Here is a 27,916-nt window from a genome sequence, read left to right as displayed (position 1 = left end):
GAAGATACATGCTGTACTCACATACACAACCCTACATGTACGTTTGCACCACCATGGTTTTGCTTCTTCCTGCAGTTTATTGATATATTTATTGATTATTGCTCTATTAGCCTGTTACCCCTGTATAGAGGGAAATCAGATTGTTTTGGCTGGATTTGCTTGATATTTCCATGTCTTCTGTTATTGTTGTTGTTGTTTTTGTTTGTTTGGTTGGTTTGGTTTTGGTTTGTTTGGTTTTTTTTGGTTTGTTTGTTTTGTTATTTTTTGTCTTACATCATTGGTGTGCTTACAAGTGGTTTGGTTATCTGCACCAGAGTCTTTCTGGGAATGTGAAGTAAAAACAGCTGGTCTAGAGCTCCCCTGGATTTCTATTGGTTGTTTCCTTCCTTCCTTCCTTCCTTCCTTCCTTCCTTCCTTCCTTCCTTCCTTCCTTCCTTCCTTCCTTCCTTCCTTCCTTCCTTCCTTCCTTCCTTCCTTCCTTCCTTCCTTCCTTCCTTCCTTCCTCCCTTCCTCCCTTCCTCCCTTCCTCCCTTCCTCCCTTCCTCCCTTCCTCCCTTCCTCCCTTCCTTCCTCCCTCCCTTTCTTTTTTTTTCAGAAATAAACACTCTGTTTGACCTTTTCCAAACATTTGGTACCTTACTTGCCTTCTATGAACTCACAGAGACAACTGATAACAGCTCTGAGACTTTTTCCACTCATTCCTAAAGTATCTTAGGGCAAAGTTCATCAGGCTTGGACAATTTAAGAACATTTGATTTACTCTAGTGCTCCCTGTGTATTCCCTACTCTGGGCTGAAATCTTATCCCTTCTTTGCTGGTAATAATTCCCGCTAGTCAGAGGATCAGATGCCCTTTTTTGCAAAGGAAAAACGTTATTTTGATCTTTCTAATGCTATGTATGAATGGTTTTCTTTCCTTTCTGGAGTAGTAAACCAATAATTTCATTGTGCTTACTAATGAAGCATCTCATTTTGTGCCCTGACCTTTTAGTCTACATGCCTACATGGTGTTTTGTTATGTGATGCTCATACAATCTTATCATAAGAGGTATTCACATTGCAAGCATCATATCATTGCTCACAGTTTGTTTTTTGTTTTTGTTTTTCACAAAGAGTAGGCGTTAACATTAATGATATAGATGCCAAACATAGCAGTTAGAGTTTTCCAAAGTAGTGCTCATTTTGACAGGTGTAAAAGTTCTGGCCAGTGCACTTAATTGCTACACGTTGTCCTCATTTAGCTATTTTCAGTACAGCTCTGACATTCCCTGCTCCCCTTATATTCAAAATAACCAAGCAAGCCTCACCTACAACACACGGGCTTTTCGTTGTACATGGTGGTGTGAGTGTATTATCCATGCAGATAGGACCCAGCAAGGGGTTTTTGGTTGGCTGGTTGGTTGTTTTTGTTTGTTTGTTTGTTTGTTTAACCTGTTTAGCAGCCAGACAGTTTGCTTGTGTGTTAACAGCAGTTTAATCTGCTGGCCAATAGTCATCCTTGCTTTGAGGACTTTTTCTGAGTTGTCTTCCCAGGGCAGCAACTGTCAGAAAAGCAATAAGAACAGGTTTCTTGTGACTGTCTGTGTGAAACCAAACTACCCTCAGGGAGGGAAAGTGGGGAATTTCTGTATCTCCAAAACAAATCCAGTTAGACGGATTAGGACTCATAAAACCTGACAATTCTGAGAGAAAAATAACGTATGGAGTGGAAGGAGGTAGTAAACAACACTTAATTGTGGAGCAGCTGCGAAATTTCCACTAGGTTTAGCAGATACTGTGTAAGCAGGCCTATTGAGTACCCCCTGTACTTGCACACACACAGGTGTGAATGTTTTAAAGTTGTCTTTGAATGCTGCAGGCTGCCTGGGGGGGGACAGGTGCTTTTAATTTGTTGCTTTTATCCAAAAAGGGCAAGTGATTTCTCTCCACTTTTACTCCTGATTTTAAAGACCCTTCTGTCTTCCTGTTAGCTTCTCTCTTCCTGTTACTTCCATCTTAACCACCTAACTCTTGAGTGTGGTGAGGACAAAACCAGTAATCTCAATGACGAAGTCTACATAAATACCTGAAACAACATTCAGTCCTTGCGATGCACTTGTCTGCCACCTAACTTTGTAGACCATGATTTCTCTGAGTGCTCAACAGAGATGCTTCTGAACCTGCTGTCACTCCAATCCATCTTTATTTCTTAGGAGAATGAATTGTTTAAAATTTTCATACAAATTCCCTTTTCCTCGATTATGAAATATATTTTAATTTGACAGCAATGTTATTTTTAGTAATACTTTTTGTAGCCTTTAGTATTAACATGTAGTTGGGGGAAAAAACTGCTAAATATTTATACTTCTCTTCTTTGATCTTTCACTCAGAAGAACTGAAAAGGTATCACACTTAACATTTTTATTATAAATATTTCAGATAACGTTTGAAAGAGGCCAAATTCACCTCTCGCATCGGATTTGTTCAACTTATTGAGATAGGTTGTCACTCCTTAATGCTTCCAGATGGCAATTCAGTTGCCAATAGTTGGAAACTTTTGGGTGACACTGTTATGACTAATCACCAGTGACAGAACCATTAAATATTGCTTTTTGACAGAAGTAAGACCAAACCCTCTTCCTTCCTTCTACTTGCATGCTGTGTCTGAGGGGGAGGTAAATATAGTATCTTCGCACAAGAAGCACAATAACTCTGCAAAAGCAGTGCACCTTCCAACAGTACATTTTGCAAGCAGGTTGTGTCCCTCACCTTTTCCAGTGGTAGCCAGTTGTGCTGGAAGGCAGTGCGCTGTCCTGTCTAAGTCATGGAGTTCTGCCAGATCCACAGAGCCTATTGCTGCCAGAGCTGCCTCATTCTCCATTTAAATTGTTTGTGATTTAGGAGGTCAAGAGAAACGTGGAGAAAGTGGGAGAGCCAGCAGTGACAGAAAGTATGTTGATTAGTTGTTCTTTTACTCACTGAAAATGTACATTCTTCTGTGAGAATTCAATATTATTTGCTGGCTAGCAGTCAAAACACTTCAGCTGTCAGCGCTGCAAGGACTTTCAGGTGTTGCATGCTTCTGTTCTCAGTATGCTCTGATTCTTCATCAGCTGTGTCAACCGAGCTTCTTTTCTAGAGAGCGGCGTGATTCATCATAGGAGTTTTTGGCCTTGGCCTCTCATGGGAGATACAGTCTTGCCATGGCTTCTGAACCACACAGGGAAAGAGAAGGTCAGGGAGCTTAGATAGCAATTCCTATGAGGCCCCGTATCCAAACTGAGTTACTTTGTTCTTTTGGTTGCTGGATTGGCAAATGATTTAGCTTATTGTAGTCAAATTTCAATCAAAAAAATAACATGAAGTATTACCCCTTGTATTTTATTTTGGTGAAAATATGATTAGACATTGAAAAGCATTTGACACTGAACCTTCACAGTTAAATGTAGGGAAAGTGAAGCTATACAAAACTCTGTGCTGTATACAGAACAGGTGTTCTGTCTTGCGTGATGCTGAGACTAGCATTTTTTCTCTTATTTTCAGCATCCAATTATTTTTCTATGTTTAGTACATAATTAAATGTCCCAAATATTTTACCAAACAACCTTCACATTTGCCACTGCAATGGGTAGCAGTTATTTCGCTGGATTTTGTATGTGTGTTTTTGTATCAGAATGTGTGCTTTTTCCTATCTGTATTCCACCTGTGCAGTCCTTGGATCTGTCATAGTGATAACCCTGAAGAAGAAGTAGGTTTATTTTATCATATTCTGAGCCACAATGGCTTGCACACATTCTGATCTTTGTGTGCATGCCCACTGCAGGGCTTCCTTTTATTCCTGAAAGCCTCAGCCTTGGTAAGTTGAGAGAGTCATTCCATTAAAAGTACATAAAGTTGCATCTCTCTGGCATGATGAGTGCTCCAGGGTTACTATGCTGACAGCAAAGCAAGTCTTGAAGACATTCAGCCTCCAGCCTATTCTTAAATCTTCCTGGATTTAAGCAGGATTTTGAACTGACTCACTACATGGAGTGGTGGGCCCTTAGAAACTGAAGTGGCCTGGTGTGATTGGAGAGAGCAAAATTTCCCTGACTAAGGGAAATTCCAAATCTAAATCTCTGTGGAATTAATTCCTTAGTGTTGGTATGGATCAGATATGATGGGAATTTTGTCTTGTCTTTTGTCTTTTTGTCTGTGCTTGATAAATATTTTTCCCAAAGAGAGGGAGATTGGAGAAGGACAAGCATTGATACTGGAATCCATACCCTTGAGAACTGGTTTTACACCTACTTTACAACCATTGATAATTGCTTTCTTCAAGAAATCAATGAGTTGTATTAAAAAAGAAGGAGAAAAAAAAAAAAAAAAAAAGCATGAAACAAAAACACCAATCCCAAACCCTACAGCTTTGCAATTTTTTTCTGGTTTTCCATGGCAGCAAAAGTCTGTGTCATGGTTAGCTTGTGATCCTGTGGGGACTTCAGATACTCTTTTGGTGTAATGGAGAATGATATTGTTCTTCCTATACTTCACACTAGTGGTATTTTGTCATTGCTTGAATGTAATGGATTCCATTACTTTTGGAGCTGTGAGGCTTAAGAGCTCTTTAATGGGAAGTGCTTGGATCTGAGATGGGTTGACTGTATTGTTGGCTGGTTACTGAGACAGCTATAACAGTGCACAAGGGAAATATTCTTTCAGTTTTTTTGTGCAACTTGCTCCATTTACAAGAGTTCCTTCTGCTTGGGAACTGATGGAAAAAAGCCCTGCACCACCCTCACATTAGTTCTTCTTTTGCTGACATTCAACAGGCCAAGGTGGCCTCTTGAAATGAGAAAAGGTAGCTAGAGGCCAAAGTGCTGAGCCAATGCACAAATAATTGGTTGAATTGTTTCAATTAACTTTTAGTGAATGCATCTAACAGCCAAGAGACTTCCTACTCTGGGTGATGCTTGTGAAACATTTTTTCAGTATATAGTGGTGTCTCTTCTGGCATGTAAGAAATTAGGTGACAGCTTTAGGTAGAAAAGGAAAGTCATGATATACAGTGGGTTCATACTTGACAAGAGCCATAATGACAATGGTTTAGTTCCTATTTAAGGCTACATGACAGTGTCTTAGTGACCGAGAAGCTGAAAATATTTGAGTGCTTGCATTTTTCATCCATCTTTCATTAACTTAAATAGCAGGTGTTATTTATGTGCTTTGCCACTGCATCCCATACCGTGCTCTTTATTTCTCTCAATAACATGGCTATTAACAGAATTTTGACACTTTTTTTTTTTTTTAATTAAGAGAAAAGCTTAAAAATGATTTAATATTATAGAAAGAATGAATGTGAAGGCCAGAGGTTCAGAGTATTCAGATACAGATTTCACCAAGTCCAAATAGAAAACAGCAAAAAGTCCATTACAGTCTCAAGTTTGTGAAATTTAATAGCAATCTGTTTGGTCCAATTGTCAGTCCAATTGTCATATTCACTATGTCAGTGAACATGCATCTCTTTTAAAACTAAAAAACAAGAAAAGACCCATAGTGGTCAAGTAATGTTGATGGTCTCAACACAGTTATGTTGACCTGAACTATTTTTGAAACTGAATCATTCTGCCAGGTGTTAGCTGGAAAAGCTCTGCAACAGAAATGACCATTCCCTGCTTTCAGTTGGTTTAAGCCAATTCTGTCTTCTGGAGGTTATCTAGTGCCTTTCACTGGCATCAAAGTTACCTTAAACAAAAACATATCCATTTTTTAAAGTGCACTTTTTTTTTGTGTGTGTGTGTGTGTGTGTGTGTACGATACACTCTTCTAGAGAAATGGAGTATTAGCATTTGAAAGGACCGATGAGAACGCATCTTTGGGAATGGCCTTTGTTCAGAAAATTACGGGTATATTCTACATGCATATCACCATGGTAATTGAATTATTTGCCATTGACAGTAAGGGATATAGCACAAGCCTTTTGCCATTTTCCATGATGTGGTTCCTAGCAAAGAGTGCTATTTGTCAATTTAAAATTTATAGTATGACATTTAGCAGTTGTGCCTACTGTCATAGTGGACGTGGTCTGAAAGCATGGAACAAAAAGGAAAAGGTAATTACCTCTTCTCTGTGCTGTTGGATGCTGAAGTCTTTTCTGTCTTTTTAAGACAGGCATGTGGAGAAGCAAAAGTAAATAGGGAAAGAAGAAGCTTTGGCTGGATAGATTCTTCAGAGCGAGTTTTTAGCTGTGTCGAATGAGTTTCATGCAGGCACTGGGGCCAAAATCTACCAAGCATGGGAGGCCTTCCTTCCCATAGATTTCAGAGAAAAAAATGTAGTTGGCTCTTTCTGACTTGGATATCTAAACTATGCTCTCTCCTTATTAGTCTTGTTGGAAACCACCACATGGAAACACAGACAGATACGGCTGTGCATTCAGCTTCTATTGACTTTCCTGAAAGTGTTTTGGTGAGATGATGGAAAAGATTTCTGTGGAGTCACTAGGGGCTAAACATCAAATCTGTGGCCTGCATTGCTCAGTGCAGGAAAGTTTTACCTACCTTAAACTCAAGGTGTATTTTCTGTTCTAAATGAAGTCAGACTCCATGTCTGAAGAAAGCAAGGATGAGTTGAGAATATCTATCTACGTGTTTGGTATTCTTGCAGTTTAGTATTTCTCCCCATGTCAGCTTACAACAAGAACCATTCTGGAACTTTGATCCACAATGCAAGACCTGATCACTCTGAAATATGTAGGTGGTCACTGAGTACCGTGTAAACATTTATGTAAGGTAATTACATGGTGACTCTTTCTTTGGGATATAGGATGAAAACTGATGTGGCAGGAATTGGGAGAGCCTCGAAGAACCTCATTCACACAACTCAGTTAACATAGAGAAAAGAATCTTGAATGCTTGTGTTACATTATAGGTCTTTCATTTCAAAAAATACCGTGTAGGAAAAGGTACAATATGGATATGGCACTGAATAGTACTGCTTAGTGCCTTGCTCAGAGAACAAAAGAGAGAGTACTCATTTTTGCTCCTTGATGCTGTGGGAGATTCTCATCTCTACTTTTCTATTCCTCAAAGTAAGCTTTCTAGAAAAATGTCTGGTTCTCTGTTGTCCTTACCCATTTAAGAGCAGGGCTAACCTCCATACAGAAGTCTCTGTGCTTTTGTGATTTAAGACAGATATAAAGTAGAACACAGTTTAAAAGTGCAGTGCTTTTTCTTTCCCCTTCAACTCCCTGATGCCCTTTATCTCCTTCTTCAAGTGCAGGACGGGGAATTCTTGCTACAGGATTGCACATAGGTGAGCCAATACCAGACATTTATTCTTTAGGTAACATTTTGGCTACCAAATGACCCCATGTCTTACTTTATCTAGCCACTGAGGCAGGTTGCCCAGTGGCTGTGTGCAGATATGTTGCTGTTGGTACCTTCTGGGGTCAGCTTTATAGACAAATTGTATTTAAAACATCATTCAGTGGACTTCCATGCAGGTGAAGATAATGCACAGTTATTAATTTTTATTGCCTAACATAGCCTTTCATTCTAGCCCTGAATCCAGTGTCAGGTTGCTTTCGTGGTCATTTTATAGGATAACGGGAAGACCGATGCCCCTTTATTTCTTGCTGTGCTCAGTTATCAGGCTGAAATATCAAAACATATACGCTGACCTTCAGGGTGGCCTCATGCAGTGAATCTGACCAGGCAGCGAGTAGTTCTCTAGCACATGGAGGAAGCTGTGTGCCAGTTCCTTAATATCAAGAGGCAAAGCTGTTTCCTCTAAAAAAAAACACATGAAAGGGTGTTAGACATTGTTTCACCTCAGTGTTTATTCACTGACTGTAATCCTGTTTCATCCGGTGGCCTCAGAATACATCCCCATCTTCTTTTTCCCTTTGAGCAGTGCTTCACTGTATTCACTGCATTTCATTACCTGAAAGCCGCAGGCTGGTGCAGAGGAGACTTGTGACACTGAGATCAGCTAAAGCCTAATGGGAGAGAAGGAGTCCGCGTGACTGCAAGCTGCGTGGAATTGTCTGGAGGTGCAGCTTAGGTAAATAAAGCCTAATACACTCACCGTTAAGCTGCTTCTTCTTTTATTTTTTTATTTTATTTTTATTTTTTTTTAACCTGATGAAGCTGCTGTTCTCGGTTTTGGCCTCACATTTTCTGTTGCTTGGGATAGAGAGCTAGAGAGCTGCTTCTTCTGTATCATCAGGCTGCAGCATGACAAGCAGGAGAGAGTCCACTATGCAGTAGCTGAGCTATCTTTAAGGTAGGCAAACACTCTGTGACTCTGAGCATCCTTGCAGAACACAAGCATATCAAGAAAGGAAATCAGCAAATGTATTATTTGCTGACAAAAATTGTTTCCAATCGCAGTTGATGGCAGTGATAAATCTCATTGTCCTAGTATTTTCATTTGAGGGGCAGAGTAGGTATTGAGGTGTAAAAGACCAAGAAGTACTTGTCCCCATCTGCCTTGGAAAGTTAGTTAATGCTACTCTGAAAGCAATGCTGAAGTTTTCTGAGACTTACAGCTTGTCTTTATGGAAATATCATTAATCCCTTTTACTCTTTTTAATTAGTAATAAAGATGCAATTAATTCTAGCTAAAAGGACGAGAGAAAAATACAACATACCAACCATGTGAGTGATGTGTAGCCAGCCATATGTAGTAGCATTTATATCATTGTTCAGCTATAATTACAATTAGATTAATTACACATGATGCAATCCAATGCTTAACTGCAGTTACATCTAACCAAACACCAGTCCAGTGTTGCTCTGTAAGACCTCTGTCTTTTCGGAGTTTAAGTGCATCCTAAAGATGCTGTTTTCCACAACACCCACAAGAAACTATTGCATCATGTTGTGACCTATTTAATTTGCCCATGAATGAACTGCTCGCTAGGATGGATGGAGAGGGTTATGTAAACACATGGGACAGGAGAAATCATTACCTTCAGTAAACCATGACCAGTCAAGAAACAGTGGTAGTTGTTACCCCTACCACAGCTTAGAAATGGTAAGCAAACTTGTGTTGACATCCCATTAAATGATAGTACTGAGTTTTCCATCGTGAGATATATTCTCTGTATATACAAGAGTTCAGGATTGGGCTTGTGACTGTACAGCTTCTAAAGGGATTTTCAGTCGGAGCAATTTGGAAATGTTTTTGTTCAGGTAGGTTGCTGTAACACCTTTAAAAGCTGAAGCACAACGATCTGTTGTCTGCCAGCCTGGTTTTGATTTTTATTTTTTTTTTCTGTTGAGCCCAAATCTTACTCCAATTTCTCTCTTTCAATATAGCATCTGGCCAAACCCCTCTTGTCCAATTTCCATGCTTCTCCCAGATCTCTCTTCTCAACTGCTTTGCAGTGGTGGAGCAGAGCAGAGCAACACTTTCTCTGCAGTTACACCTCCCCCTCTTTTTTTGAAGATCACTTTTCTACAGCGTTTATCCTGCACCTTGGGAAAGCTCTTGGCTGGTTTTTAGCAGTTAACTGCAGTCAGCTAACATCTCATGAAATGTAGTTTGCCCTTTCTTGTACTAGTCAGATTTAACTTGCTTCATCTTCAGAGAACACACCCACAAAATGGAGAAATGCTTTATTTTGAAATAATCTTTTTGTTGTAAACTGCCAGTGAGAGCAGGGCAAGCTTCCCACCAAAGTTGAATGAGACAAAGTTGGTATCAAATAGCTGTTCTGAGATAAAAACTACCTGTGCCTATTTCTTGTAGGATCTATGTTGAAATGAGTATCTTGAGAGATTTATCTTTGTACACGAGCACATATAACTTTAGTTTTAATCAAGTAGTCATAATAAACATGATATCTGACCTGAAACATTTTCAGGAAAGAGATGATCTGAAGCTTGATGAATGCCTCTGTGCACCATTAAATGCAAATTTCTGCTAGTCTGGGAGATCCTTCCATCTAGTACTTGATCTCCAGTTTCCCTTTATTTTTCCCTCTTAGATTTTCCTTCTTTCACTGCAGTGGTTACCTTTGAAAGTAGAAGCTGTGTGGGCTCCATTTGAAACCAAAAAAAAAAAAAAAAGGATGCATCATCTGCCGTGTAAATGCAGTAATACAAGCACTGCAATTATAGAGCCCTTTTGTGCAGGAGCTACGTACTCTGGCCTATTTTTGATGGAGAGCAAGACAGCCAGCCTGTCACATGCCTTTCTTTCTCTTCACACAGACTTTTTCTTTCTTATTCAGCTTATTGGTTTGTCCTAGTTTTGTGTTACCTTGTCTTTGCCCAACTCAGCAACTGTTAAATATATATATATTTTAATTTTTAATTTCCATCATTCCCTCTTTCTTTGTGCTGGTCTCTTTTGCCTTTTCCTTTCCACAGCAAGGGGTAAGAAATGTTGACATTTGTGCCTGCTATCATGTCATGCCCTGTTTCTTCCTGAGTTTGCTGGGCTGCCCCTGCTTCGCTAGGCCAGCCTCGTGGTGTGTGGTGTTGGCAGTTCCTTTTGTGGCCACTTTTACAGGAAAGCCATCCTGAGCAGCTCTGTGAGGGCTGCTGCCCTACCTCACAGCAACTGCTGGGGAGGCCGGCTTCTTCCCTTCACGCCAGGGTGCATCCACCATTTTGTCCACGGAGCAGGAGGGCAATGTCCCACATCACCTCAGCTGCAAAATGAATGTTTTACTCTGTGTTTGCGGCTGTGTCTGGAGCCCCCTCCTCTGTGCTGGAGGCTGGATATCAAGGCTTGAGATGCCCTGCATTAGCTAACAGCTTGCCAGCACGTGGAGATTGAGCAGTGTTTTCCTTAGTCTGTCATGGCCAGCCCCACCGGCCTGAGGGGAATATGTGTGCACAGTGCTCCCTAGAGACTGCCATGTTAGCACCAAAATGAGCGAGTTACAGTGTCAGCAGAGTTCAGTCATGTTAGCATAGCCCTACTCCTGGACTTGTTTACCCTGGTAAGAAGCTGACACACCTCAGTACTCAGCTGAAGTTAACTCATACAGGGCTGGCTGGCAGCTCCTGCTCAGCCTTGCTCTTTGTCAGTCTTGGCTGTGACACAGGCAGCCCTTTTGCTTTTATTTTTAACTATCTAAACTTCCTAGTGGAGAGCTGGTTCAGTGACCCAGAAGAGGTCTGTGTCCTATTGTGAAGCACATTTGAATGTAGAAAGCCAAGCAGTTTATCTCAAAGTTGGTTGTTTTTTTTTTGTTTTGTTTTTTGTTTGTTTGTTTGTTGTGTGTTTTTTTTCAGTATGAGTATCTGGCAGAGGGTGGGAGAAGAGAAGGACCCAGAGCAAAAACAAGTGGAAATGTGAGGTGGACTTCAGTAAAATCCACCGCCAAAATTAAAATTCAGCTCAATCCCACCTCTCCAGACTGTGTACTTTAGCATTAAGATGATTTTCAAGCAACAGGAATAAAATTAGACTGCAAATAAAAAAATGCTCCAGGGGGTAAGTGTTCAGCCTCGAGTATTTGCATTTGTAGGCACATGTATTTATGGTTCCTCTTTTGGTTTATATTTTGTAGGACAAAGAAGGTCAGCCATTGCTACCGTATTGTTTACCGTCACCCGGAGAGGACTTTAACGCAGAACGAGGTGCATCGTATCCATCAAGCTATTGAAGAATCAGCAGTTCGAGAACTTGGGGTTGAGGGCAGGTTCTAGCATTGTTGGTCTGAAGCCCTAATGACAGTTGCTTTCTCTCTCTCCTCCCCCCCCTTGTTTCTTTTTATCTGTTTGGGGTGGGGAGTACAAGTAAAGAAGGATTCTGTGACTGAACGTAGCACATGGAAAACAATTGATAAATAAGCAATGGTAAAACTACCAAATAATAAACATTACTACTGAGAAATCACTGACAAAGCACTGGTGCTTTATTTTAAGAAAGGGGGGAACAACAGTAATGTAAGATTTCCCTCCTGCTACAATAAGGAATACACTGTCTGGTGGTTTTCTGTGTTGTTAATTGGTCCCTGGGTTCCATTAAACTGTAAATACTTGGCATTATTTCTGGGTTGACAGGATCTTCTGTCCGTGTAACGAGTGAAGCAAAACAGAGACTCAGCTTAGCTCAGGGAAGAAAAACTATTTTATCCTTCCACCCCTCCCTCTTTCTTAATAAGGAACGGTAGGTTTTGCTTCAAGAAACCTTCAAAGAGGTACACCTTGCAAAGTTTGGCTCTTGTACCTTCAGAGACCCTGGGTATTGCTTTCATCTGCTACAGAGAAGGAGGAGAGAGTGTGTCTCTGGGTTTGGATTTGAGTCTCTTCAAATGCTAGGCCTTTGGTGAGTCTTTCCTGTTGCATGTCCCTGTTCCCACAGAGCTGAGTGGAGGCACTTACCGAGGCACTCAGAGCTGTGCGCCTTCCCCAGGTGAGGAGCTCCCTTATCTTATTTTTAGGGTCAGTGTCTGCTCAGAAACTTGATGATTAAGGAACGAAACCAAACTGAAATGGGATCTCCTCCAGACAGTAGTCACTTTACAGGTTGTTTGACTTTTTCATTGCAGGTTATAATTAAGTAAATTTTGGTAGTGGTATGATGCTAGGTTCTGCAGAAGTGTTCAAATGGTCTGATAAATACTTGATGAGCTATTGCAGATGCTGATATGGAATATGGGACCTGTTTTTACTTGCAATGGTATTTCATACAGTCTTGCAGGTCACATCTGGTTGCTGTGCAGGGAACATTCCCTCCTTCAGGGAAGAAGGCAGTAAAAGCACTGCAATAAACAGCATCTAACGCTGATTTATACCTTATCAAGAAACATCTGTGCAGTGAGCTTGTACTCCACCGTAAGAAGCGAGTTACTATTGCAGATGTGACAGAAGCAGAAAGCTCATTTCAATTTCATTACTCAACATATTTAGCTGTGTAAACAAATCCTAATCTAAATTGCTGTTGTGTCATCCAAATAACTTGATTATGAAAACAATATGCTAGGCTGTCTACAAGGCAACAGAATGGGTGCCATTTAGGCAACAGAAAAACATACTTGTTTATTTTTAAAGCATGATCAACTAAGATCCCTTACACACAGCTTAGCCCGTTAAGTCTTTCTCTGTCTCCTTCATCCTTTTACATTTCAGGATTCTCAGTGAGAACCACTGAGGAGGAGCACTGCACTGAGTAGTAACTTTTGCAAGACAGGGCCTGATCCATGCTACCACATTGGGCAGCAAATTATGTGGATGTTAACTGGTGGTACTAAATATGGAAAGAGCTAGAACCTGTCTGCTGTATCAAGACATAATGGGGCATAGAAATTTGGGGAACACAAGGAGGAGAAAAACAGACAACAAGGCTTTGTCACTGTAGCCACAGATGTCACTGCAACAGAGTTGTCCCTGAGGTTGACCTAAACCCATGAGATCATCTTCTGGAGTGGTTGTTTACATAGCAGCAACTTTCATGTAAACCAAAACGTGAACCATTCAAATTATAAAACACCAGGAGCAAGTTTGATTAAATTATATGAAGGTTTTTAAGGCCTGTAAAATCAGATGGGCTGGCTGTGAACTTAATAGGAATACTTGGGTACGTTTAGATTAAGTAAGCCTTTGTCATATATATTCTAGGATTAATCTAATCTAAAAGCCTATTGTTTTGGCAGAGATTCACCACTACTAGCAAAGTAGACCTCAGATCAGAAGGCACGGGAGTTGCAAATTTATGCCACTGTCCTTTGGGAAATACGACTTTTCCTTCTTTACCTGTCCTTGATTTTACCAGGGAAATCTGCTATGGGCAGTAGCAGACTCTAAATTGAGTAATCTGAAATCACATGCTCCCTTGTGGATACCAACAGAGAGCCTATGGGAATCTAAGTGTGTGATAACCATAATTTATTTTGCTGTTGATCGGAGACAGATGATGCTACCAGTATCTCAGTGGCTGGTCTGATCCCTGCTGAGAATGTAAAAGACCTGACTGAGGATGGTCCCTGACCAGTTCTGTCACAGAAAGGGCTACCCTCACCTGTTCCTTGTTTTTTCCAGCACAAAAGTATGTAAACTAGCTTGAAGACCAGGAACAACAGGCTAGTTCACCCTCTAGTCTACTACCCTACAGTCTGTCTCACGAACATCCCTTGATATTTCACTGGCCCACATTGTAAGCAATGGCTGTAATTGGGTGGGCTATGGGTCTAGTAAAGGTGGGTGAGTTCCTAAATATTAAAGTGATACCATGCTATGTGGAAATATTAAGGGGAAAAGCATTTGATTAATTAGTGTGCATACTGACTGAGTGGTGTAGTGGCAGGCACAAGGCCCTGCTCCTTGTTTTTATCAACTGTCTGTGTTTATTTTTGTGTGCCGCTGGGTTTTATATCAGCGTCCTTTAATAAAAGAGAAAAAAATCAATTGTAGCAAAAGATGCAACATGTCCCCAGGAGAACAGGCTGGGGATTTCTTTGACTGAATGTTGTATACTGTTTTAATGTTCTGGGTGCTGGTTTTGTTCATAGTTGCCACTGGTTTTCAAGTTATCTGTGATTCCTGGAAGACTAAAGATTTTGCTTTAACACTCAGTTTGGGATATTCCCAGTAAACTGGCATCAGATTTACAGTGCACTGAGACTTACCTGGTTTTGATGTTCTTGTTAAAGGCACTGCAATGGAAAAGTGTTGTGAGCAGTAAATTGCTCAGTGTTTTTACCCTTGAGATTTCAGTGACCTCTGCCATCCATAAACTAGTATTGCCAGGCACAATCAAACAGTTGCACTAATCTGAAAACAGCTTTTTACTGAGAATCCAGACTTCATAAACCACTGGTGGTTTTGTGGTGATTTACCCTCCATTTAGAGTGTTACTCCTGTCCCTTCTGCAGATTGGTGGCCATACTTTAGCACTGAATTTATCAGCTTCTTACTCTGTGCAGCTGTGCTGATTATCACAAGTTTTGGGAAAGTGGTCCCAGTCCCTGGATAAATTCATGTGGGGCTTAGCTTCTGGATTTGAGGTAAAAACTCATGGCCAAGCCAGGACTCTTTGATGGTCCAGTGAAGTAAACTCAGGGAGTCTCACCCCCCACCCCAAGAAAACAGAAGTAAGTCAAATGCATTGAGTTCATGTTTGGGTAAAGCTGGAGAACCTTGTCTTCACTGTGAGGTGGCTGGAGTTAGTTGTTAGTTAGGCCAAGGTTGGAAAGCACTCTCTGTCTTTTTTGCCCCAACACACACACACACAAATAGACACAGAAGTAGTTTTATGCACAAGGAAGTTCTGTTGAGTTCAGTGCAAGCCTGTGAAATGGCCATATTGGCTATTTCAGTGACAGACCTGCAAGCTGATAGCACTGGACTATCCCCATCAGAGTTGTTACCGTCTGGGAGAAAAAGGGATTTTGTACTTCAGTGTTGAAATAAGTAGCTGTATTTTTAAATCTCAGAGAGTTTTATTCAGATATTATCTCCTGTCTTTGCTAAAGACGATTCTTTATGTAAAAAGGATTTGCTTTCTATGTAAACCAGGCATACTGACTAATCACAAACATCCTGATCAAATTTTAAGGTTGTGAGTGTTGCCTCTGAAAGGTCACCAGAACTGAAATGTTCTTATAAGGACCTTGAACAAATCTGTAGGACGCGCAAGAAACCAGTCATTGACACATTACCAGCTTTTAAACATGACTGCAATTACAGCTGAATTTTGAGCTTAGTATCTCAGAAGAGAAGACTGCACTCCAAAACCGAGCGCGGGCATATGCTGGGGGAAGGCATTGACTTCTCCAGAATCTGCTGTGCAAGGTTTGATCATCGTTAACATCTGATGCGGTTACGTGGTTGGCACTTCTCATGCTTTTATGCTTTGTCAGATGGCCTCTGCTATTCTATTTATGCCCTTTGTTAACTAAGTAGGGTCTGTTTTAGTGTGCCTCTTATACTTGGAAAACTATGTCAAAATCACTTCAGCCATGACCTGGCTTTCTCATTTTGGTTTTGCCTGCTTTGGTTTTCCTTCTCTTACAGTTCTCACTATTGAAGTTGGGTATAACTTTGGTGAAGAAACAGTGTCAGACTGTAGGCAGGGAGATTTATCATACCGCAGACTAAAGCCTGTGCTCCCACGCCGCATTACTGCGGGGTCTCTCTGTGCTCACCCTCTGGATGCAGGTGATTAACACGCAGTCCAGGGAATTGCGCCTCTGCCTGCTCAGTAATTTGCTGGGCAGCACCGCAGTCATCCAGAGCAGCTGCCACTTAAATGGGCAGTAGATTGTTCTCTTTTTATTTTAGTATCTGCAGCTTCACATGTATCACAGTGTGATACAGCCAGAAGCACTGTATTGGTATTTGCTGCAGCTAAACATCAATTAGATGCCTCTCATGACTTGGTGCCTATGCAGTCATTTTTCAGTAGAATCACTGCTTGCTCATGAGGAGTTATTCATCTACAGATGTCAAAACCTGAGGCACGTTGAGACGAAGGGCCAGGATTAAAAGATTTTGAGACCCCAACAGATACAGATAACTGCTTGTGGAATTTTGTTGATGTCTGTGCAGGTTTGAAAGTCCCACTGGGCATCTTTCCAAATGTTTAGTCACTTGAAACGCTTTCAAACCTGGCACTCAGCGACCATAGTGACACTGGTGTTGTTCTGGGAGAGGGGAAAAGGTGTAGTGAGAGATCACACTGTAGTTGAGCAGCAAGGCGGGAGGAGTTGTCTCCTGATGTCCTGGGCTAAAAGCACTGAATTATCCTCTCTCCCTCCCTCTCTCTCTCCCACTATGCTTCCGGGAGGCATAGACGTGCGTTTGGCTGCCTGCCTTCGCATAGGCACATAGTAAATAATTAGCATGCATAGCCAAGCTTTTTGGTCATCCGTTATTGTTGTAACTGATGATTAATTTAAGGGGTTATTGATTCCCATTCCAAATCTGTACTCACTGGTGGTAGAGAAACTAATAGTCATTCACAAGATCTTTATTGACAGATCTCAGTGTAGGAATTGAATAAGTCAGCGTGGGAATGGAAATGTGTTTCCATGCGATCTGTAGGTTGGTTCGTGTCTTTCAGGTCACAAGGGGATGTGTAAATTGACTGAAGTTTAACTCAGTCGAAGGCTTAACTTGCTGTACCCTCTCTGAGATCCTTTTTGCCAGGCATCCAGCAGCTTGGTGGGTGCTTTCAGGAGGGATGGGGCCATCTGAAATCACCAAGCAGCTCTCCAGAACCAGCTCCCCAGTGTCCGCCCTGCCAAGCACAGGGCCTGCCTTGCACAGGAGCACTGGTGAGCCTGACTGCCTACATTTTTATGCCATGTGCCCACAGTACTCTAAGGCCTACTTCATCATGCCCTCCCTTGCAATGCCTCCTTGCCTCTACAACCTCCTAAATGCTATTTAAGCTCCTTCCCATGGCCCAGAAGCTCGTTTTTTCCCCCTTTCTACCACAGTGCCCTGCTCAGTGCCAGGTGCTTTGCTGGAGATTTCCTCAGACTTCATCCCCTCTGCTGGCATGGAGCAGATCAGATTGATGGCCCTCATGCACGTGGGTTAATGTTTCTGTAGGAACTTCACTTTTGGGTCTCTGTACTTAGCAGAGCTGCTGTTTTTTAAGAGGGAAACGTTAAGAGGAAATGTTAAGAGTTTTTTAAGAGGGAAACGTTACTGGAACGTCGTGCCTTGGAGACCCTCACCTTGAAGTCCAGTGTGGGTGAGATTATTCCCCTGGGTTCAGAAGTCAGTGGTGGTCACTAACCGTGCAAGGATGGACGCCCATCACCATTGCACATACCCTTGCTTCTGTAGGAAGGTGAGACAGAGAAACGGGGTTGTAATGAAGGTTGTTAGCATAAGTGTATTATTAATGAAAGTTCAGACAGGGGAGACAACAAATTAGTAAGAATCCGATGCCCAGCATGATGTCCTCCACGTCCTTCCAGAATATGATTACAAATGTGTTTTTGTTAAGTAATTCCAGCAGCCTTCTGTGTGTTTACAAGCTGCTGTGTTATTGCGCTTTATAGTCTGCATCGCTTTTCATTCATTTCCGCTTGCTAGAAAACAAAAAAATGTGAATTTGGTTAAGAATGAAACTATTTCCTGTTGTTTGTTGTCTAGAAGCATTACCTCTTATTTTTGGACAAAGAGGGCAGCCCAGCATTTCTGAGGAGATCTCCAGCACCTAGCACAATTATGTTACTTGTGTGCTGCGCACATATACATATATGAAACAGGTTGGTGTGGGTGATGTGAGCCTTATTTCTGTGCTGCAGATATAAAAGCAGAGTTGTTGTTCACCATACTCAGTGTGATTACAGACTTTTGTCTCCTGCTGCTCTGCTCCAATACACAGAAAATCACCTTTTTCCAAGAAAAATTCAATACTTTCTGATGCTTCCTGCTGTCAGAAAGCCAACAGTCTTCTGAGCACTCTCCCTTCAAAGAGCAATCGAATTTTTAGTCAGAGAGAACTCCCTTTCCCACTTGAGATGCTTTCCTTTCAGGCAGAAAGACTTTCTGGCATCTGTTTTAGGCTGCTTTGCAACACCTGCTGCTGGTGACAATGCAGGTCTTTTCCGCCTTGTGGGAAGAAAGGTGGCATAATAGAAAGGTTGGATTTATAAAATAAATTTGAACTACTTAAGTGCCCTGCTTTAATTAAAAAATAAAGTAAAGTAAAATAAAGTAAAATCCTAGCCTCTTATTAATAAAAATCAGTTTTGATCTTTACTAGAGGGCAGGCTTGTGCAATGGTAACATTTCCACATCAGTGCAGCATATGAGGCTCCAACAGAGGGCAACTTTGTCACTGAAGGCTCTTTCATTCATGTTGGAAAATTGCTTCGTAGTTTTCTGGCTTCCTTTCCAGTTGCTCACACATCTTAGAGTCGTTGGCAGTGCATTCTCTGCTTATTCTCTAACACCTTCTGTGTTACAGACTGAATTCCTTGACTGTTCACAGCGTTGGAGTTATTAAGCATCCTTAGGGCTATTGTGAAGTATATCATCAGGGGAATCAGGACTTCAGGACTTCAAAGGTGCTCAGCAGGTGCTTGTTCTGCAGGAGCAACATGGCCTTATGGAGGGTTTGTGTGCACGGACATGGGTTTGCCAAGCTGGGCAGGAACCAGCACATCTGTGACTGGGCTTCTGCCCAGATAGTGGATGGGCTGCCCATGAGACCTGGAATGTGGTCCACTTCAAGGCCAAGGATGGCAACACGTGGTCGGGACAGGAAGGAGAAATTCCTACCTTGAATTCAGCTTGTCTCAGGAGAGCCACCATAAGATGTGCCAGTCATGTCCTTGAGAGGAACCTTGTTACCTGCCAAGAGCAAAAAGCTCTGCAGGGGACAGGGCAACAGATGTGACAGTGGGTTTTAACTTGCAGGGCCTGTTGATTGCTACTACCTTCTCCGGGCTATGAAGTAGATCAGCTGGATGAGAGGATGTCCAGACAGTGCAGCCTCTCCTAGCAGTAACGTTTCAATGGAGACGTGAGGAACAGAAGAAAAGTAATGACATTTCCCAGTGGTGAATAGAGGTGAACTAGACCACATGAGCAGTTCTGCCCTGTGTTCAGGTGGCACCTGTTACATGCTACTAGGGAAGAGGCAATTTGTCTGATGTAAATGCAGACGGCATTGTGCATGGCCATTTCAGCCTGGAAGCCACATCTACAATCCAGGCTGATGTTAAGCCAAAGAGCTTTCCTGCAGTCTTTCTGAATAAGAAAAACTCAAGTCTGAGGGTTATGTGCACTCCTTATATAGATTGTGAGGTTCATCCTAGGCCCTCATGATCCCAGTGACCTTTCCTGCATGGTTGTTGAGGTATTTTGTAAGTAAAGGCAGAGCGCTGTGCAGGGAGCCCCATGCAGAAAGCCCTCTGGGAAAGCACACCCTGTAAGTGTAAGGGTAGGATAGGCTTATTATGAAACCCCTTCACTTAGTGACAGACATGAAAAGGAGGAGCCAATCTGACCATGTATGTGAGACTTTTCCTTAATAGGGATGATAACCCATACCTTTCTTGCAAGATCTTAAGGATTTTGGAACTTTTTTCAAATGAGGATCAAACCATACGCATTTATCAGACACACAGACTGAAGGCTGGTGACACTGAGGATTTTGTTTGGTGCCACAGATCAAGTTCTGAATCCAGGTGTCCCTGAGTCACTTTTGATCCAGTACCAGAGTCCCTTTCTGTAGGTGATGGGTGCCCTCAGCAATAAAGGAAGAGGAGACCTTACTGCTTTACCTGATCCTTGCAGCACTGTGCAAGATGAGGCCTCTTTTTACAACTCTGCTTCTCTGCATTGCAGTGGCATCTAATAAATTACACTGGATGCTTTCTCCACTTGATTTTGCAAAATCAAACCAGAAGTACAGCAGTAACTGAGAGACTAAGTATGAAGGAAGGCAGCTGGGAGGCAAGGAGGGCCACCAGGCCTTTAATATTCCTCACTACTTCCCAACCCTTTCTCCTTTCCAGAGCACGTGCTGGGTGAGACCAGCAGGACAACCGGCAGCATGTTCACACACCTTTGGTACCTTGTGAATGCTTTTTCTGCAAGGACATTAGTCTGGTGTGTGTACCAGAACCACATCAGGAGCTACGTGGTTGCTGCCTGGGGCTTTTGCATGCATGGTCTGCCAGGAGATTTAATGTTCCCATTCAGGAGCTCTTGGCACCTTGGATGTGCTGTGCAGGGGGAGATAAAATGCTTAATGACAAGGCTTACCCCTGCAGGTGCATTGCTCCAGGTATGACGGTGCAGAGGATGGCAGTGGTTCTTCTCACTCTGATCCTGCCCTGCACTCAGGCCAGTGCTCACCACTAGCACTTGTATTGCAGTGACTTAACTCAGGCACATTTTCGTAGGGTGCCATGAGAACTAAGTCTCATGTGGTGATGACTAAAACATATTTCCTCTTTTGAAAGGCTGGCAAACATGCTTGAAGGCATTTCATTGGGTTATCTAACTGCATTTTGTTTTTGTTGTCTCAATATGATTATGTATTTAGGAGTTCTCAATGGATTATTTTTGTCCATCAACTTATTTGGTTTCCCTTTGCACCCATGTAAACTTCTGTCATTCACATCCTGTGGCAGAGTTCAGCTAAGTTGGGTTAAAAGAAAGCATGCTTGGGTTTGGTTTGAACCTGCCAGCTAGCTTCACCTGGTGTTCCAAATCCCAGAATAACCCACACAGTCAACACCGGGCCATCAGTAACCAGAGGGGTTCTGACGAATCTGGGAGATTTTTAGAGAAGAGTGACAAAACTGATCAGGAGAGGTGGAAGTACAGGTAGATGAGTTCAAATTAAAAATGATGCACAGCCTAGCTAAGGAATGACTAACAAATGTGTGGTTTGTGAGACATGCAGCTCTTTGATGAGTATGAACACCCTCCCACTCTCCCAAGCGCAAGAGAGGAATTTTTAGCCTGACATGCAGGGATGTAACAAGGGCTAATGGTGTGACAGTCAGGCTGAATGTAAGGTAAAATATCCTGACAGTGAGATGTATTTTGCTGTGGAGCAGTCTCCCGAGGGAAAGGACAGGAGCCCAACTGCTTGGTCCTTTTTAAAGCTAGACCAGACAAAGTATTAAAAAAAGGTACTCCAGAGAATAGTCTTTAATTGGCAGTAAGATGTACTGGTGATCTAATAGGTGCCTTCCATTTCTAATTCCTATATATGATGTTCTCTATAATGAGTTTTGACTGTTTTAAGCTCAGAGGGTAAAATGGAGATAAAACTGAAAAGGAAAAAAAAAAAAGAAAAGATTAACAAGAATTAAGAAAAAAAAAATGGAGGTTTATTTAATAGTATGAAAAGTGACAGATTGAGCGTTCCCCAGGCCAGTGATGCTATTCAAAAATAGCATTGCAAATGGGGAAGGGAAAGTTGTTGCATGAGTAATGATTACAGTAGTGACTTATTTTGATAGAGCTCCTGTAGTCCAGAAAGATCCAAAAACACATTTCAGATTGGGTGTGTGCACATGTGCATTCATGTAATATGAGAATTGTTTCAGCTGAATCTAAAGCGTACTGACCACTGGACTGAAACAGACCATTTTAGTGGCAAACAGCAACCCAATGCAGCAGTTTAGTGTGGAATATGATGAGAAACTTCTGTAACTGAAACTATACAAGAATTGGTTTAGTTTGGAAGAATTTCATTGATAAATTATCAAGGCATGGGTTTCTTTTGCAACAACCTTTCCCCATGTCTCTGCTTTCAAGGTAGAAGATCCTGGCAATATTAACTTGGCTTCACGGGTTGCTTTGGGGTAAGAAGGGAGAAGTTTGATGAACTAGCATGACCCAGAACCAAACCACTTTGGACTGGCTTCAAGGACAGGCACAAAGTCGCTCTTGCTGGTCATGTCATTGCTGGTTCTGTTGGCCCACATCACCCTCACGCTCTCACCTCTTGGTGACTTTTCAAAGAGTGTTTCCTACAGAAGCTTTATTTTTCAGGCTGTTGGCCCTAGATTCGTGACATAACATCTTTCTGTGGGCCTGTTGCCTGGATGAGACTGCTGTAGGCAAAGGCTGCCTCTTTGTATAGTTCTTATCTCAAGACTTGTGAGTTCTGACTTCCATTCTCTGAATTGCTGGAGGACAGGGGGACTCTCGTTTAGTGTAGCAAAGAGAGCAAGCAAGCCCCAGTGGAAAAGAGAAGTCTGAAAATGTGAAATAGAGGCATCTGTATATGGAACTAGGAAAGGCAATTTGGAAAAAATGAAATGTATTGTTAGATGTTTTTTAATATTGTTGTTTTAAAGTGAAATGTGTTTGTTGTCATTCATATGGAGGACATCAACTATTTTCTTATTTTTTTGTTTTCTTAACTAAGCATTCACAAATCAGAGTTAAAAGAAAGAGAAAATGGTCAGAATACAGATGTTAGCATAATTCTGTTTTGTTATTCTGCATGAAATTAGACTTTCTTAGACGACAGCATTGAGGAGTCATTTGACTTGAAAGAGGAAGGAGATGAGCTAGGTGAGAACTTGCATATTGAACACGTCATCCTTCTGAAGCCACATGCTCACCATGGAACTGACTCACATGACATTAAAAATTATTTGATCTCATTTACATTATCTGTTTAATTTGTTTAATTTAATATTTGTTAGCTTCACAATTATTCAAACACAATTAATTAATGAAGATGGCAAATGTTACTGTATAAAGTGATTGATTACTGAACAGCTGAGGTACTGTATAGTTTGACTACCTCTGATTTTTACATATCACTAGACAGATTTATCTAATATTTGAGGTTTTTATGCAATAGTCACTACAGATTTAGCTACTTGGGGTATTATCTAGTCGTACATAAATCAGTCATAATTTTCCTCTGACTATTTTTTATTCTTATTCACAGAGGTTGGTTGGAGGTAGAGTTTTCACTTTTATCTACAAGAAATTTTAGCATTTCATCAGGACAAGATACCCATTCAAGCCTGAGACAAAATTCCGCCACTCTCACACTTCCCAAATATCAGAGCCTAGAAGAATTTATTTAAAAAATAGTGTCTTTTTTTTTTTTTTTTTTTTTTTTCCCCAGGTTGATGAGGCATTCAGAGATGTTAGAGGACTTGCTGTTTCCTTATGTGCTGGTGAGAAGACAACAGTTTGAAAACCACCAGTAGGCTGAAAGCCACTAAAAGACCACTTCATGGTCTGGAGTTCTCAGGATTTGCAGGTTCTTAGTGTTACAGCAGCTGACAAAATGGCTGCGCCAACATCTTCCACCACATGACCTGCTGAAAGTGCAAGGTTCCCCTGAAATGGCTCAAAAAGTCTCCGTCCAAAAACTTTCAAGTAGTCCTAGGACTTAGACTATATATTAGTATTTGACTTTCAGTCAGACCTGCGTTCCTATGCTTTTTTTGTGTATGTGTATGTGTGTGTGTGTGTGTAAATAGAACTTACATTCCTTCTTCACTTATGCATCTTTGCAATCTTACCTTTCTTAATAACATGATCAAGAAACTCTCAGACTGGGGGTTGTTCATCAGCTGCTGTTAGATGATATAGCATTTAGTCTGGTTATACTGTCTTGTTTGGGGAGAAGACTGTCCTCTGGCAAGAGGCTGTGTAGGTCCCTTACCACTGTTTGCTTGGTGGCTGCTGGTCTGAGGAGGCTGGAAAGTGGGGGGAAGGGGCCTCATCTGGAATCTAGCAGCAAAATCACAGCACAGGTAAGTCAGAGATCATTGTTTCCTATTTAAACATTGAATTCTTATTAGGTAAAAGGAGGGATGTGGTTACAAAAACCAAGCAGAGGACAGATCCAGCTTGGTCAAGGGGGTCTAAGTACCACAATAAATGATGTGATCTACTGAAGTGGGAGCTGGGGGCTGTTCTTTTTATTTCCTGCGATGGCATTGGCCAGTGAGACCATGAAGAGGTCGCTTCTCCTCAGTTTGCTAGTCTGTAAAATGGGAATGATGATGCCAGTTTTCCTGTGCCACGTTTTGAGACCTCCAAAGGTAACAAGCACCACCTGCTTTGCACTGCCTGCACAGGCCTGCTTTGTTAGCATGGACATTTCAAGAGCCAATGTCTGCATTTGCATCACAGTACGTCTCGATGATACAGGGACTATGGTATCTGGTGTAGCACAGTGAGAAGGGCTACTCAGGAAGCGGGTCCCTGAACTTCAGCTGGTCGCCATGGTGACAGAATAGCTTAGCACTGCAAGAAGAGCGAAAAGCGATATATTGTGCTGGGGATAACTTATGGCATCGAGGCTGCACATTGAAGTACCTCTGCTTGTCTGGCTCTGGGCTTCCTGGACACTTTGCTGAGCTCTGGGGTTTCGTCTCTCTGAATCTTCTTCTCCAGCTCACCTATGATGAACAGCTCTGGCCCGAAAAATGAAAACATGATGGTGAGAGAACCACAGGGTGGCTTTCCCTTGGCTTTTTTGTTGATATGGTGGGCGGGAGGGGATTCTGCATCTCTGAAGCCCTTTTGCAAGGACTTGGTGTTGAGAGCTGGTGAATACCATCTGCTGTATTCAGTCGGTGTTTCTTCACCTTTAGCCAGACCCTTGCAGACGTGTCGGGCTGTGCAGAGCTGAAGTTGGGTGTCTCTGTGCTGAGGGAGGGCTGAGAAGAGCAGTGCTTCAGCTGCCGAGGGCCTGTTCAAACATGCAGCATTAACCAAGGAGACCATGCTGGAACCAGCTCAGCTTCTCCATGGGGCCCTGGTGGGTGTGTGGGCTGAGGCACCGCAGCACGAACGTTATGTTCATGATGAAATGTGGGCGATTTCTGCTGGTTTGGGGACTGTCTGCAATCTGTCACCAGGGGTGGGTTGTCTGGGCAGTGGCAGTGGTTGGTCATTCAGCTCCATGTCCAGACGGGCATGTGAGGCCTTCTCTTTGGTGGCCCAGGTGTGTGATGGGGATCTTCAAGGGCTTGCACTGAATGGTCTGCTGGCATTGATGGAGCTGGTGAGAGGCAAGTGCTAAAAGCTGTTTTGAGAGAAGTTGGAAAGCATAAAGAAAGGCCACTTTGGAGATGAGGAGCAGGACAAGTAGTTGAAGATTGGAGGAAGCACCAACTTAAGTAACATGAACGTCCTTGCTCTCTGTTGTTTCTATTTTATAGTTCGGAATGAAAATGAGTGAGGACTTTCTGCTCTGCTGATGAAGAATCCCATGCTAATGGATGTGGTTGCGGAATGGGGGCCACAGATTTTATAAAGGAGGTAGATACACTTGGTGGTGACAGTAAGACTGAGCTTCTGAAGATGGGAGGAAGAAAACACGGGTCTAAGAAATCTCTTTAAAAACCAGGGAAAGCATAGGGAAACTTAACAACAAGATAAAATGGCAATTGCATATAAGCCCACACATGCACTCACTCTCTTGCTCTCTCTCTAACACCCACGCACTTGAGTACATCTTTCAGTCCAAAATAGTAGGGAAAATACATTATAGCCTTTATTGTCAGGAGTAATTTCTCTTCACGTGTCACTACCAGCAAATTCTCAGAGCAGGTGGATACACTGCACAAAACTCATCCATATGATTTTTTTTTTCCTAAACCTGAACAAAGCAAAGCAAAAAAGCCCCTGTGAACTGTTAAGTTGAAGAGCTAGATGCTGACAGTTCTTGGATGGATGAAGGCTGCACACAACTATTTGTATGCTAGTAATGCAACGTGAGACAGCAGGATGGGGAACCAGAGCTCACTTTACTCACAAGAATGGCTTCTAGTCCATGTCCCTTTTCCTCTGGATATGTCGGGGAACCTGGCTTCAGCCCCAGTATGCGTTTCCCTCATGAAATGCTTTGCAAGCTGGGGAATTTCCAACCCCTTGTGTTTAGCCTACAAGGAGCATGGCTGAAAATAACCTGCTGGCTGCTCTTTCTTGGAGGTAAGATGCCATACAAGATTGACATGTTCAGGTTGTACGGGCTGCACAGCAGTTTTACACAGCAGGGTGAAGAGTGGTGGCTTCTAGCTGATTTAAACTTGTAGCATCCTGCTGCGCTGCTGGCAACAGCATTAATACTCAGCTGAGAAAGGCTGAACTTGGGGTATCTGCGGGTGGGGAGACTGGGACATCATATGCTCTCCAAAGGTTGGCGTGGTCCACTTGGATTACACGAGCAAAAGCTTGGTCCCACACTAAGCATGCTTGGCCACCACCTCTCCTGGAATAATCTTTTAATATAGGTGTGCAGATTCACAATGCAGCTGGCAGGCAATCCGGGGGTTTTGTCCTGCCTTTAAACAATACTGCAGACATCTCCACTGAGCACTGACACTGGGCATTCTGGCTTTGACTGGTGGTTGCTTGGCTCCATGAGGCTTGCCATCCCAACACACTTGGATCAAGGATCCCACCGGCTCATTTAAAACTGAAGATGGTTCATCACAGTCATGTCCCATGTGGAGAGGAAAAGCATCCCTGGACTCTCCTGTGAATTGATCTGTTCTGTGTATTCAGTCCCAGCTAAAAGTCAGGAGCTTATTTTATGCAAGATAAGATTATCATAATTCCTGGTAAGGAACAGAATATGAATTAGCAGATTTTTTTTATTGTCTTTTTTTTTTTTTTCAAGAAGCAAAATAATACTTGTGATTCCCTCCCTCCACTTCCAGTTTTATCTTCTTGCTGCCTGAATCTACTGAGTCTGAATTGAAAATATGTGGGAAAAAAAGTATATATATTTTTAATGGTGCTTGGAAGAAAATGGATTCTCAGAGTTTCTCTTTAAATGTGTCAACATAAATGACATCCTAGCAAGTCTTGCAGATTGCATGGCATAGGCAAATAACAACTATTTATTGCATTGGCTATGCAATTTTTTACCGAGGTATTTCTGCTACATGCAGAATAGATGGAACAAATTTTCCTTGTATGTGTATACAGTGCCTGTCAAGCGATGCATGCAGTTGTCTCCATTAGTGCTCATTTGTGCCAAGGTTTCTCATCCCAGAATTTAGCCCCTCCCAGAGGAAAACTGTATGAAACATTACAGAACAGTCCAGATTATATGCAATTTTCTGTCTAATAAGTTACACGTGGCATTTTCTGTCTCTTTGGCCTCCTTGGCCTCCTCTCTTATAAAGGAAGTATAAGACAAGTCTGTCATGGAGTTACAGGAGAAAGACTTTGCAGATGACATTAAAGAGGCCAGCACTAACTCTTTAAGGTCTTTCAGTCTTTGGCTAGCAGCTGGTTTCAAAGGGATAGCAAAATAAAAAGAAAAAACAGTAAAAAAAAAAAAATGTCAAGTGAGGCTCAACAAGGAAACACAAACACTCTGTGTGTGCGTATCAGTAGAAGTTATGTATGTAATCACCTTGGAATTAATTTGATTAAGAAAATAATGAAAATTATTTCCTATCTCTTAGATGTTTGTTCTACTACAACTGTTCGTGCCACTGACTTTGGGTATTCTCTATTTATGTGTTACTTACAAAATATATTATGCATCAACCCATTCCCTGGGTAAGAGCATCA

At 42.0% G+C, this 27,916-nt stretch overlaps 1 protein-coding gene across 4 annotated transcripts in view; it reads left to right on the top strand.

Moving 5' to 3' along the window:
- FARS2 (phenylalanyl-tRNA synthetase 2, mitochondrial) overlaps nt 1–11,816 on the top strand; it is a 246,221-nt gene extending 234,405 nt beyond the window's left edge. For all 4 annotated transcript variants that reach the window (XM_082754417.1, XM_082754420.1, XM_082754419.1 and 1 more), the window contains one exon: nt 11,488–11,816. In XM_082754417.1, coding sequence (XP_082610543.1) covers nt 11,488–11,626 — 139 coding nt within the window. In that variant the 3' untranslated portion in view covers nt 11,627–11,816. The remainder of the gene's footprint in view (nt 1–11,487) is intronic.
- The last annotated feature ends 16,100 nt before the right edge of the window (nt 11,817–27,916 follow it).

The sequence above is a fragment of the Aythya marila genome, assembly GCF_965140915.1.
Source record: "Aythya marila genome assembly, chromosome: 2".
In the NCBI taxonomy this organism is placed as follows: Eukaryota; Metazoa; Chordata; class Aves; order Anseriformes; family Anatidae; genus Aythya; species Aythya marila.
The sequence above is the reverse complement of the archived record's forward strand: the minus strand, read 5'-3'. Positions and strand labels throughout refer to the sequence as shown.